Below are 12,962 nucleotides of genomic sequence, written 5' to 3'. Positions count from 1 at the left end.
CCGAGCAAACACCCTGAGAAGCCACAGGAACCCTGAGGCCGGTGCAGGACCCGCAGGAAACAGGTCCAGGCTGGGGGGGGGTCCCAAGGAGATTTTGGGGGGGGGTTCAAGGGTCCCAAGGAGATTTAGGATGCACGAAGGGGGTTTGGAGGGGTTTTTGGGTTCCAACGGGGGGGGGATTCTGGATAGTCCTGAGAGGGTCTTGGTGGTGGGGCTAACACGGGGAATTGGGAGGTTTCTGGGGGTTCTGGGGATTTTGGGGGCTCCTGGGGGTGGGATTTTGAGGTTCATGTGGGGGTTAGTGATCCCGGGTGGGGAGTTGGGTGCTCCCAGGGGTATTTTGGGGGTTCCCAAGGGGGTTTGGGGTTTGGGGCGGGGGTCCGGAGGGGTTGGGGGATCCTGGGGGTCCCGGTCGGGGCCTGGTCCCCCCCACGCACTGCGCACGCGCCGCCCCGCGCGCCGCCGGCCCCCCCTCGCGCGCCCCCGTGCGCGCTGACGTCCCCCGCGCGCCGGCCAATCGCCGCCCTCGCCCGCCGTGCGCGCTGGCGTCACGCGGCGGCCGTATAAAAGCGGGCGGCGGCGGTCCCGCCCCCCTGACAGCGCCTCGAGCCGCCGCCGCGAGAGCATCCTCCGCCCAGAGCCGCTCCCGCCGCCACAGCCGCCCCCACCGCCGCCGCCGCCGCCGCCGCCTCCGCCGAGGGAAGGGAAGCGTATCGTATGTCCGCTATCCAGAACCTCCAGCCCTTCGGTGAGGCCCCCTTTTGTGCGGCGGGGCCGGGGGAGCGCGCGGGCCCCGCCCCGACCCCGCCCCGTGGCGCAGTTGCTATTCCGGGCCCGGTTGCGTCAGCCGCGGGGGGGGAGGGAGGGAAGGGGAGAGGGCAAGGGCGGGGCCTCAGCATGATGGGCAGGCGCGGCGGCCAATGGGGTGCGGAGCGTGGGCGGGGTCCACTCGTGATTGACAAGCGCTGTGGGGCGGGGGCGGGGCGTGTCCGGCGGGTGATGGACGTGCGCGGCGGCCAATGGGGCGCGCTCCTTCTGTGACGGACGTGCGCGGCGACCAATGGGGCGCGGCGGGGCGGGTCCTGACGGCGTGTTTGGGGTCTGGCCCCGCAGACCCCTTTGCGGATGCAAGTAAGGGTGATGACCTGCTCCCGGCCGGCACTGAGGACTACATCCATATAAGGATCCAGCAGCGCAACGGCAGGAAGACCCTCACCACAGTCCAGGGCATCGCGGATGACTACGATAAAAAGAAACTGGTGAAGGCCTTCAAGAAGGTGGGTGGGTGGGTGTGGAGGGGCTGGGAGGGCGGCCAGGCGTGGCTGGGGGAGGTTTATGAGGTGCTAAGGAGGCTTTTCTGTCTCCTTGCTGCAGAAATTTGCCTGCAATGGAACTGTAATTGAGCACCCCGAGTATGGAGAAGTGATTCAGTTGCAGGGTGACCAGCGCAAGAACATCTGCCAGTTCCTCGTGGAGGTAGGACACCCCCGGAGTGCTGCTCGTGAAATTAAACACGAGATTAAATAATAAACACGCAGCAGGGTGGGAGGGGGAGGGAGCTCTGTCCCTGCCCCGGGTAGGGGGGTTGGAACCTCACACTCTATTCCAGCCCAGCCCTCTCTGCGATGATTCTTCCTCTTCTGCTTTAAATCTTTGCTCGAGGCAAACTCCCCACAACAGGGTTTCCCCTTCCCTCACTGAGAATGGGGCAGTTCTGGGCACGGGGGACGTGGGGGAGCACAGAGGCCTCGCTCTGGACCGTAAATGGGTTTTCTGTCTTGCAGATTGGACTGGCTAAAGACGACCAGCTGAAAGTCCACGGGTTTTAAGTGCCTGTGGGCCTCTGGAGCTTTATGCAAGAAGATTTCCTTACCATGAAATTCCCACCTGTCCCTTGTCATAAGTTTAAAAGCAGCCGGTTTGTGTAATGTAACGATCTTGGGTCCACTGTTGAGTCTGGACTGGTGTAACTGGTGATGTAATAAACTGACACGAGCCCATGCTATCCTGTCTGCCTGTCCCTCATTTCCCAGAGCTCCAGCCTGGAGCCAAAGGTACCCAGCTGTTCCCAGCTCAGCCCAGGGACTCGGCCTGCCCGGATGGCTCCTCAGTCCAGCTGCACTTCCAGCCCGGACCATGGGAATCGTGTCCTGCCCAGCCCGGGCCCCGAGCTCGGCTGGGGCACGGGGACATGGCACTGCTCTGCTGGGCAGTGCTGGCTCCCCCTGGCACAGGGATTTGGGGAAGCTTGGCTTGGAACAAGAGTGGCAGAAGAGTGACGTGGATGCAGCTCGGGTCCCCGCGAGCCCCGAGGTGGGTTAAACTTGTGACAAGGGATGAGTTCTGGACTAACACGAGGAGCAGCCTTGTGGCTGGAGCTGCAGAGCTTTGTGTCCATAGCGCTGCTGCCTCCGGCCCTGTGCAGTAACAACGGCTTTGGTTTCGTTTTTAATGTTTTATGTAATGTATTTAAAGTCTTTATTTAAATAAAGCTGGTTTTCAAAAGCCTGTGCGTGGTGGCTTCCATCACTCCCTGGAGCCTGAGCACCTTCCCCTCTCCCAACAGGGCCTGGTTGGTGTAACTGGGGAGTCTGGGGGTGCCTCCCCACTCTGACCCGCTGTGGGAAGGGGAACCTGAGCTCCATTGGTGCTGTCCCTGCTGTTCCTGCCCAAGCTGAGGGAAAAGCCTAGGAAGGGGTGGGTGCTGAGTCATTCCCTGCCCAGGCACAGCAGCCCTCAAACCTATTTGTGTTCTCGTAAGTCCTGTGGGCAGGACCGGCACTTGTGCTTCCCAAAAACTGCTGTGGGGAGGAGGGGATGGCTCTGCCACCCTGGGCACCTGCTCCTGGCAGCTCCCACAGCAGGTCACAGCCATTCACCCACTGCCACAGCGACCCCCACGTCCCACAGGAGCGCAGGGTTCGTTCGCGCCGCTGCCACTTCCGCGGGAGACTTTGCTCTTGGAAACCAAATTGCTGCAAACTGTGCAACACACTGAGTGCACCGAGGAGGGAGGCGACCTCCAGCCCTGCCTGTACCTCAGGGTGACCTCCAGCCCTGCCTGTACCTCATGTCCAGCCCTGCACAACAAGAGCAGGTCCCGGCAGCTCCAAGGCCGCTGCTCGCACCGGGAGTGTGTTCCAGCTCACAGCCTGACACAGCCCAATCTCTGCTCTGATGCTGCTCCAAAAATTCCTGAGCCCCTGCCTGTGCAAGGGATGTCGAATTACGTCCAGCCTGGATTTCTCCCTGCTGGCTCTGCGCTTGGATGCAGCGGGTCTGCCCACAAACCTGCGTCAAGGTGCTGCCGAGCCCGTGACCCCGAAGGGAGTGGCCGCCATCCCCGTCACCCTGACGGCTCATTTGGTCCAGATTGAGCCATTAAAAGCCAGGAATTGGAAAACAATTTGTTTGTTCCTCGTGAGAAGTGCTCGGTGGAGCGAGCGATCGATGGCCACGAGGGCGGCGGGTGCCGCTGCCTCCCCGCCATCCAAAGGCCATTTGTTTCGGGGTGTTTGAGGAGCTCCGACAGGGATCGCTGGGGACACGGGACAGGGACATGGCCCAGCCCACGATGTCACTCGGAGGTTTATTGAAGGAGGGAGACAAATGGTCTCTAAAATACACTGGGAAGGGTGGTCAATATGGGCAGGAGGAACCGTCGATATCGAACGAGGAGCAGATGGGGATTTTCGGGGGGCTCTGGCAGCGAGCGGTGCCCACTCTTCCTATGACACCCCACAGCTTTTTGGGGTGCAGGGAGAAACCCAGGGCTGCAGAATGGGGGCTGTGTGAAGGGCCTCACACACAGACACAAACACACGCAGACACATGTATGTACACGTGTATACATATATATACACACAAACAAATATGTATAAACATAGATCTGTCTACATATTAATGTACCTTATATATATATATAAAAATGTGTGTATATATATCTGTGTGTGTGTGTAAGCACCCAGTGTGTCAGTCTGTGTGTCTGTGAGCACACACAGGAGCCCGTGGGGGCCCCCCCCGTGGGGGGTGGGTGGGTGTGGAGCCGCCCCAGGGTGGGGCAGCCGCAGCAGCGCCTTTAAAAGCAGGGCTGAGCCACAGAGACCCTGGATAGAGGCACCCACCCAGACACCCTGCCAGGACACCCACCAAGCCCCGGAGCCTGCAGGTGAGTCCCACAGGGCTCTGCCACTTGGCAGCTTGGGGACCAGCTGGGAGTCAGGGATGGAGAAGACTCGAGGAGCAGATGGGAGGGATGGAGGGGCCTTGGGGACCCACAGGGAGGAACAGAGGGGACTGTGAACTGGCCATACCCCTGGAGGAGCGCCCAGATCACCCCTCCCTGCAGGGTTGAGCACATCCCGTTGGGGGGCCACAGCCCCTCCGCTCCCCTCCCTGCTCGGTCTCTCCCCAGCCATGAAGGTGACGCTGAGCTTCGGCCTCGTCCTCACCATCGCCGTGACCTCCTGCCTGTGCCGGCCCGCGGCCGAGGCACCGGGCGCCATGGGGGACCCCCACCAGCAGCCCCCAAGCCTGGTGCGGCGAGGCTGGCCCGAGCACCTGTCCCAGGAGCAGCAGCACCTCCTGTCCCAGTTCCTGCCCCACGTCCTCACAGGTACCGGGAGCTCGGGGTGGGCAGCCCTCCCAGGGGGCACAGCCCAGCCCCGCTGTGCCAGCTCTGACTGCCACCCTTGCCCTGGCAGAGCTGAACAACCACAAGGGCTTCGTGCACGAGGACATGGAGGCCCTGCACGAGCACTACTACCCCGACTGGATGGACTTCGGGCGCCGCAGCGCCGAGGACGCGGCCGATGCCGTGTAACCTCGGGGCTGGGCTGCCCTCCCAGGGCACCCTCGCGCTCGGTGCGTGTCCCTTCCTGCAATAAAACTCTGGCACTATGGCTGCTGCACCCAGGGCTGTGCTGGGGAGAGCTTGGGAGGGTGGGCAGGGGGCATTCATGCCCAGCCCCGCAGGGAAGCGCAGGGGCAGAGACCCAACCACCCATGGCAGCAGACACAGCACACACAGACTGCTCTGTGACTTCACATTTATTTGCCAGGGGACAGGGCACAGCCCGGGGGGAGGGATGTGGCCAGTGGGAGCAACAGCGGCACCCCAATTAACACCCCGAGCTGCGGGTGCTGCTACTATTGCTACTCAGTGAGTGAGAAAGAGTTAAACCACCATTCCCTTTAAAAGCCAGTCCAGGTGCTGGCCAGGGGCCCAGCCTGGCTTGGCAGGGGTCTCCCCCTGGCACAAGCAGCTTCCCCCAGGACCCACCTGAGCATCGTCCTTTGCTGCAGCGTCTGGAGAGCCCCGAAGGGCTGAGCTGCCCCTCGCTCCTCGAACAGGCTCAGCAGAAGCAGGAACAGTTTTTATTGCCAGAAACTGGCTCCTGTGAAGGGTCCATTACCCCCAGCAGGGACGGGGTCAGTCGGCACCTCCTGCATCCCCCCACACATGGGGAGCAGCGCTGGGTTCTGTCCTTGCACTCCACAAGTGCCGGGAGTGCCACCGGTCCTGGGCAGCACCTGGAGAGGAGGCTGAAGCTTGTCCTGTCTCCACTGCCCCGTGGATGGGCAAGGAAGAGGATGTGTCTCACCACGAGCCTGGAGAGGCTCTGCAGCAGTGTCACGTCAGGGTGCCCCGGGCGCCCCTGTGCCCTCCCTGGGCATGGGACATCTCCCCTCTGGCCACCACCTTGTCCAGGCCCAGGCGCCGCAGCTTCTCCACCAGGTTCCAGCTGAAGATGCTGCTCCTGGGCAGGGGTCCATCCTGCCCCCGGGGCACAGGGGAGGGCCGGGGCTCAGCATGCTGGGAGTCCTGGGAGCAGAGTGAGGGGGCCCACCACAATCCAGTCCCTGGTGCCGAGTGGGAATCTCGCCCCAGCAAAAGCCTGAAGAGTCCCATGGGGGTGCTCGGGGGTCCAGGGCCAAGCACCAGCGTGGGGGGAAGACTGTTCTGGCGAGGGGCTGCTGAGGCTCAGCCCCTCAGAGGGCCCACAAGAAGGCACAACGGCATGAAACAGACTGGAGGGGAAGAGAGAGCAGAAGTGAGGGGTCAGTGGGGGACCCTGGCCCAGAGGATGCTGCTGCAGGGGGCAGGAGGAGCCTCAGGCAGAGCAGAACCCCCTTTCCTCCTTCACCTAATGAGCCTTGGGCTATGGGACACCCCCGTGCTGCAAACTGCCCAGTACCCCAAAGCTCAGGGCTGGGTACAGGGGCGCTGTGGCCATGCCCCCCCAGCTCCTCAGCAGCCAGGAAGGACTGGGACACAGTCCCTGCTCCACAGGCAATTTCCAGACGTGCAGGGTTTTGTCTAACAGTGAACTCCAGCTCACGCCGAACCCCAAGGAGCCTGAGGGGGCTCATTAGGGCTAATCACTGGTGCTCATTAATGAAGGGTCAGCCCAGTATCCAGCTGGGGAAATGTCCTGGCTGCTGCCCAGCTGTGTCCATTCCCTAGAGCACACAGCTGCTCTGTGCTGGGGGTGCTGCTCCCCAGGGAGGCTCTCCATCCCCTCAGGGTGTTGCAGCACAGGAGGGAGTGGTGGGGGGAGAAAAGCTGGTCCCAGCCCCTCCTGGGGGTGCACATCTCCAGGCACAGCAGCCAGATTTGGGGATGCTTCAAGTGCCGGCATCTCTCAGAGCATCAGGGGCTGTGGGTGGCCCCCAGCCCGTGGCTTCCTCGAGCTGCAGGGAGCCAGGCAGGGGGTGAGAGCCACGGGGTGAGAGGCAGGGGGCACAGCGGGGTGGGGGGTGCAGGCAGCGCAGGCGGTGGGAGGGGCCACGCGCCTTACCTGGGTGTCACCGTGGTGATCGCAGTGGTGGGGTGGAGGATGTGGCAGGTGGTGATGGTGAAGGTAGACGGGGTCTGGGGTAGGTTGCTAACAGAGAGGAACACTGGAAGGGACAGGAGACAAGGGGTCAACGGGGAGGGTGGCGGGGCAGGACAAGAGGCAGAGAGCTGGGGGGCAGGCGGGACAGCCGAAGCTGGGCCGGGAGCGCCATGCATGGCACAGCTCCAGCAGCACTGGGGTCTGGTGCCTGCTCAGAGGGGGCTGCGAGCACAGGCGGGACCAGGAGATGCCGTCTGTCCCAGACCTGCCCCCTCCTCACAGCTGGGGGCCAGCAGGGGCACACCGGGGTGACAGAGAGGGCTCACCCCGCTGAGGCAGCTGCTGGAGAAAGGCCCTGGTGCAGCTGCAGGCAGAGTGTCCCCACAGGGACAAAGGGGTGGCAGGGACAGGCTGCTGCAAGAGGGGAGAGCGCAGGGGGGAGCGAGGGGAAGCCTGTGCAGGAGGAGAGGGCCGTCCCAGGGACCGCGTCCCCTCCATCCCCTCGCCCTGCGCTCACCCCTGGGGCGCTCCTTGGCTTTGGCGGGTGTTGAGGTAGGGAGCAACTGGAAGGAGCCGGCGTCCACGTCATCCTCCTCCAGGTCATTGAGGCTGTACACCTCCTCCAGGTCGATGTCCAGCTGCCTAAAGTCTTTGGTGAGCACCCCCGGACGGGGCACCAGGATCCCGCCCAGGTTGGGCTGTGCCAGCTGCTGCCAGTGGTGGAGCGTCACAGAGCCTGGGGATGGGACACAGGCAGGGAGGGGGCTCAGCTGGTGTCCTTGGACCGTCACGGCACCTCCACCTCTGCCACCCCCTCTGCCCCTCACCTTCCAGTGGCTTCACGATCTGCAGCTTGTCGGGCAGGTAGGTGAGGGAGCCGAGGGAAAAGGTGGAGCTGGCAGTGAGCTCCGAGCCCCTGGACTGGCTGGTTCCAGTGGAGACGATGCTCTCGTTGGGGGTGAGGCCGCCGCTGGAGTTCACCCCGTCCCTCAGGCGCCAGAGCTTGCGCTCCCGCTCGGCCTCAAAGAAGGAGCACTCCTCGGAGGAGTGGCTCTGCTGGCGCGCTGACAGCCGCTGCACCGCCGCCTCCAGGTCCTGCCGGCCTGGGGCTGCCCGGGGAGCCCCGCCAGACCCCTCGGTCCTGCTGGCAGGCACAGTGTTGGGGTGCCCAGGGCCGTGGTCCCACACCACACCCCAGGGGCTGTGCTGGATCCTGCCCTCCCTGCCCCAGTTAACCCCTCCGGCACTCACCGGGCACCCTCCGAGCCGGAGCAGCTGATGTGGGGGGTGCTGGCCCCTCCAGAGTGGGTGGCTGACAACTGCTTGGAGCCTGGCACGTGCTGGGGAGACTCCAAGCAAGACTTGGCTTTGGCTGCCTGGTTCACTGCCTTCACCGTCTCGAAGACACGCAGGTAACTCCTGCGGGCAGGAAGCGGGTGGGGGTGAGCCAGGCCCCCCTGAGACCCCCGTCCCATGGCACACCACGAGCCACTGGTGCCAGCGCTCACCTGTAGTCCGAGGAGGAGCTGTCAGTCCTCTTCCTCATCATGCCCTTGATCTCAGCCGCCAGCGAGTCCTGGATACAGGGAGGATACAGTGTCAGTAGAGGGGAGAGCGGCAACACCCACCCCCACCGTCCCCCATCCCGCACACTCACCACGGGCAGCAGACTGGCCGCGCTGTAGTGGCTCACGGTGCTGTTGGGCAGGCTGCGGCTCCGCAGGCTCTTCACCTCCTCCTGCGCTTCCTGCAGCATCCCACCACACTCCGCGTACTTCTCCTGCAGGTCCCGCAGCTGCGGGGACAGGGGCACAGCTCGGGCATGGCTCTGGTGGCAGCTGGCAGGATCCCCCCACCAGCCGGGGCACCCACGGCCCTCACCTCCATCCGGAGCTGCTGCTGCACCTCCTTCGCCGCGGTCAGGTGCTGCTGGAGCTCCTCCACCTCGGAGCCGTACTGCGGGCAGGAGCAGGCACGTCAGGGCGCTGTGCCCGCACCCCCTTCCCCCAACCCCCCGGCACGGGCAGGGGACCCTCACCGTGCGGCACTTCTGCTGCAGGTCCGCCACCTGCGCCAGGAGCTGGGTGATCTCCTCCTGCTGCCGCGCCGCGTCCTCCGCCCGGTGCGCCAGCTCCTCCGACAGGTGAACGACCTGCTGGCTCGCTTCGGCTGCAGGAGGGCCAGGGTCTGTCACCACTGGGGCACGGCCCCCCAGCCCCAGCCCATGCAGTGGCACTGGGAGCTGCCTGCAGACCCCCCAGCCCCACGTACAGAACTGCTCCACGCAGTCGATCATCAGCTGCTGCTCCTGGTCCTCGTATTGACAGGTCTTGGTGGCGATGCTGGTGGCCTGGAGGAGAGGGTTGGAGGGGCTGAGCGTGATGGGCAGGACCTCTCACCTCACTGGGGGGAAGCTCAGGTCCCCCTGGGCGCCGAGGGGCATCCACCACCTGGCTCTGCTCACCTCCATGCGGAGCTTCTGGTTCTCCTCCTCCAGGCACTTCAGCTTCTGCTGCAAGGTGTCGTACTGGAAGTACTGCTGCAGGGACAGCGAGGACTCCTGCCGGCGCAGCCTGGGGACAGCAGGGATGGCACTGAGCACCCACACTGCTGGTGGTGATAGCTCCTGCCCAACCCACAGGAGCAGCAGTGAGGGACTCCCACTCACGGTGTGGAGGTGGTGGTGGTGGGCTCGCTCTCCTCTGTCGTGGTGGTGTAGAAGTGGAGAAGGTCATCCCGCATGGAGACCTCATGACGCAGCTGCGCAATCTGGAGAGACAAAGGGCGTCAGGGCACGGCTGAGGGGACCACAGCCACCCCCGTGGCGGGGCACACAGGAGGTCAAGGCCTGGATCTGTGCCCAGGAGCTGTTACCTCCTCCTTGGCCAACTCCAGCTGCTCCTCCAGCAGCTCATTGCGCTCGGTCAGGCTCCTGTTCTGCTTCAGCAGGGACTGCCCGATGCGCGCCGCCAGCTCCAGGTCCCGCTCCTTCTGCAAGGAGCATGATCTGCCTCAGCCAGGACTCATCCCTTCCCCAGTCCTCACCCACCCCTGTGCCCTCAGGATCCCAACAGCCCTCGGCCCTCACACAGGTGGGGGAATCCAGCATACCTCATCCAGCAGGTTGGTGACTGCATCAATGTCGTGGTAGGTCTTGGTGATCCTGACCACCCGCTCAGCACACAGGACTGGGGGAGAGGCAAAAAGGTGAACCCCCACACTGGCTTGGGAGCTCAGCACTGTCCCTCCATTGCCCCCCCACTCCACGTCACTGCTCTCCCCAGAGCTGCACTGTGAAGGGAACAGGAGGGAGGCAGCACAAGGCTGCTCCAGGCTGGTCACCAAAAGGGACCTTTTATCTGCTGGGCAGCACCTGGCACGGTGCTGGGCAGAGGTGGGCGGGGATCCCCACAGCCGTGCCAGCATCATGGGAAATGGGGGGCTCACACCTCACCCTCAACCCTGACTGCACCTCGGGGGTGGCAAGGAAAGTGCCAAGACCCCACCACCCCAGCACGGGCACAGTGCCAGCCCCACTGCTGGATGCACGGATGGGGAGGAGGGACAGGGAAAGGCCAGCAGTGGAGATGGGATTGAAGGTGACATTTCCAGCAGAAAGCAGGCTGGAGCTCCAGTGTAAATAGCTGTGGGTGGCACTGCACCGAGCCGGGCTCACAGGCAGCGTCCCCTCCAATCTGTCCCCAGCCCCCTCCACCGAGAAGCCAGCCCTGCCCTAGTTTCTCTCTGGGGGAGGGGATGCTGCACCCCGCACCCACCCGCTGCCCCTCCAGCTGCACAACACAACGATCCACTCAGCAACAGGGGCAGAGGCAGCTGCAGGCAGCACGCTGTGGGAACAGGCAGCTGCCCCCAACGCCAGCACCACCACACTGGAATGGGCCCCAGCTATGGCCCTGCCTCCCCTGGCCACTGTCTGGCTCTCTGGCAGGGAGAGGAGGCACAAGGATGGAGATGTCTGTCTCCCCAGTACCGATCCTGCCAACCGTGCCCGCAGGCACTGCCAGACAGTGCCGGGCACACGCCCAGATGGCAGCACTGGAGCTGTGTGGTGAGAGGGAACCGGGAGCCTGCGCCCCAGACCCTGCTTACACCCTGAGACCTGCCTGTACCCCACACCACACGGCACTCCTGATGCTCTGCTGCCCCAAGGGTCCGTGCCTCAGTTTCCCCTGGCAGAGCAGCGCTGGCTGCACTCAGGGCCTCCACCCACGTCCCCAGTCACAGCCACTCCCCAGTCCTGCAGACGAAGTGGGTTAACGGGGAGGCTCAGCCACACAAATCCCATTAGGCTGCCCCAGCTGGGGTTGTGTAATGGTGAGTGTGTTGTCATGGCAATGCCCCCACTCGCCACCCCGGTCCCGTCCAGTCCCCACTGCCCTGGGTGCTGCCCCACGCCCCAGTGGGCACGTACCCCAAACACGTCCACAGGAAGAGGGGCCAACCCCACCCCAATCTCAACCCCCTTTACACACCCCAGCAGGGCCCGCTCCCCGCGGGGGTCCCCAACTGCACCTCGTCAGGCCCCTGAGCCATTAATTGGAAATAATTAGAGCATGAGCATCGTTACGGTTGGAGCGAGTGGCTGGCCCTGGGAGACGGGGGCTGCAGCGCTGGCAAACACGTAAACACCCATCTGCAGGCCCGATCCGGCGGGAGGGGGGAGGGACCCCCATCCCCACGGGCACACGCAGACCCTGTCCCTCCACCCGCTCCCCACCGCTCTCGGCGAGGGGACAGGTCTCCTTAGGATCGGGGTGAACCTGGGGGTCCCCAAGGGACCGGGCGGCGGCTGCCCCGGGCCGGAACGCGGCGAGCAGGACCGGGCTGCGGGAACGCACGGGCGGGGAAGGGACGGCACCGCCCGGGGGGAACCCCAGCCGGGCTCACGGCTCCGAACTAGCCCCGGTCCCGGGGGAGACCCTGGCCCTGATGCTCCAAAGCAGCCCCGGTCCCGGCGGAGATCCCGGCCCCGCCGCTGCGGACCAGCCCCGGGGGAGTCCGGTCCCTCTGCAGCCGCATCCCCATCCCCATCGCCGGGGCGGGACCGCCCGGGCCGCCCTCACCTTCCTCCAGCTCCCGGGCGATGGGGTCGGCGTCGCCGCCGCGCTCCGCGTTCCCGTTTAACTCGTCGTAGGCGGCGGGGCTGCTCCAGATCTCCATCGTGCCGAGCCCACCCAGCCGTGCCCAGCCGCGCCGCGCCGAGCGGAGCCGCTGCAGCCTCTCCCTCCCCTATTTATAGGGTCGCTCGGTCCGCTCGCACCTGCCCGGCGCGTCCCCCGGCGGCGGGGCCGGGGCTGGGGCCGGACCGGGCGGAGGCGGGGCCGGGCGGGGGCCACGGGGGTGTCAGAGGCTGCTCGGGAGCGCCCACTCCCCCCACTCCTGCCAGCCACCTCGGGCACACGGTCTCTGTCACACATCCCAGGACCGGGTTCCCCACTGGGGCACCCACCGGGACAGCCCTGCTCAGCCCCGGGGGGCTGGTGCAGTTGGGCTCTGTGTCCCACCTCTGGTCCCAGCTCACGGACACGGGGGGTCCCCAAGCAGCATCTCCACAGGGCTGACCCCAAGGCTTCTGCCGCCTGGGAAGGACAGGGAGGGGTTTAGGGCCCTGTGAGGATCAGGGTCTGCTTTTTCCAGCCAGCCCTGCTCTGCCACCCCAGGCCTGGTCCCCCCATCATCACCCACACAGCCACCACACACCCTGCACACGCAATGCCCTGTACGGTGCTGGGACCCGCCAGGTCCCTGAGCTGGGAAAGCTTTTCCAGCAGCTTTTCCATCCCACTCAGCACCCCTTGGCCCTGAGCATGGGCTGGCACGAGCCTGCCCCCTTCCATGCCCTCTCCAGGCTCCCTGTGCTCCCTGGCTGGCACCCTCAGCTCCCCACAACCACTCTGGTGCAGAGGCAGAACGGAAGCAGGAAAGCTGAATAAATCATGGTGTGCTGAATTATGGAGGAGCTGGCTGGCACGTAGCACAAAGCCACGTGGGCACGATGCTGGTAATGCCAAGGCATGCTCTGCCTGTCCCCATCACCTGCCCCAATGCCCTTCCTCGTTAGCACCCAAATAGTGGATGAATGGATATGGCTGGAGCCTTCCT

At 64.7% G+C, this 12,962-nt stretch overlaps 3 protein-coding genes across 3 annotated transcripts; 2 read left to right on the top strand and 1 right to left on the bottom strand.

Annotated features, from left to right (window-relative positions):
* Positions 1–590: 590 nt before the first annotated feature.
* EIF1 (eukaryotic translation initiation factor 1) lies at positions 591–2,005 on the top strand. The gene is made up of 4 exons (XM_050327545.1): positions 591–748; positions 1,114–1,277; positions 1,375–1,476; positions 1,785–2,005. Exons 1-4 carry the CDS (start codon positions 718–720, stop codon positions 1,827–1,829), a joined length of 342 nt encoding a protein of 113 aa, XP_050183502.1. The 5' UTR covers positions 591–717; the 3' UTR covers positions 1,830–2,005.
* A 2,411-nt stretch (positions 2,006–4,416) lies between these two features.
* LOC126646245 (gastrin/cholecystokinin-like peptide) lies at positions 4,417–4,822 on the top strand. The gene is made up of 2 exons (XM_050327446.1): positions 4,417–4,615; positions 4,704–4,822. Exons 1-2 carry the CDS (start codon positions 4,417–4,419, stop codon positions 4,820–4,822), a joined length of 318 nt encoding a protein of 105 aa, XP_050183403.1.
* Positions 4,823–5,041: 219 nt separating this feature from the next.
* Positions 5,042–12,098, bottom strand: HAP1 (huntingtin associated protein 1). Its single transcript, XM_050327497.1, is given in 16 exon segments — positions 5,042–5,953; positions 5,955–6,030; positions 6,801–6,903; positions 7,357–7,575; positions 7,667–7,980; positions 8,091–8,258; positions 8,348–8,415; positions 8,497–8,634; positions 8,721–8,795; positions 8,878–9,008; positions 9,111–9,189; positions 9,304–9,412; positions 9,508–9,608; positions 9,714–9,830; positions 9,951–10,027; positions 11,924–12,098. Coding segments are annotated over 16 exon segments (2,193 nt in total). The 5' UTR covers positions 12,021–12,098; the 3' UTR covers positions 5,042–5,632.
* Between the last annotated feature and the right edge of the window lie 864 nt (positions 12,099–12,962).

The sequence above is a fragment of the Myiozetetes cayanensis genome, unplaced genomic scaffold, assembly GCF_022539395.1.
Source record: "Myiozetetes cayanensis isolate MyiCay16 unplaced genomic scaffold, myiCay2020 scf34, whole genome shotgun sequence".
NCBI classification, from domain to species: domain Eukaryota; kingdom Metazoa; phylum Chordata; class Aves; order Passeriformes; family Tyrannidae; genus Myiozetetes; species Myiozetetes cayanensis.
Note: the sequence above shows the minus strand (reverse complement) of the source record. Positions and strands in the feature narration are given on the sequence as shown.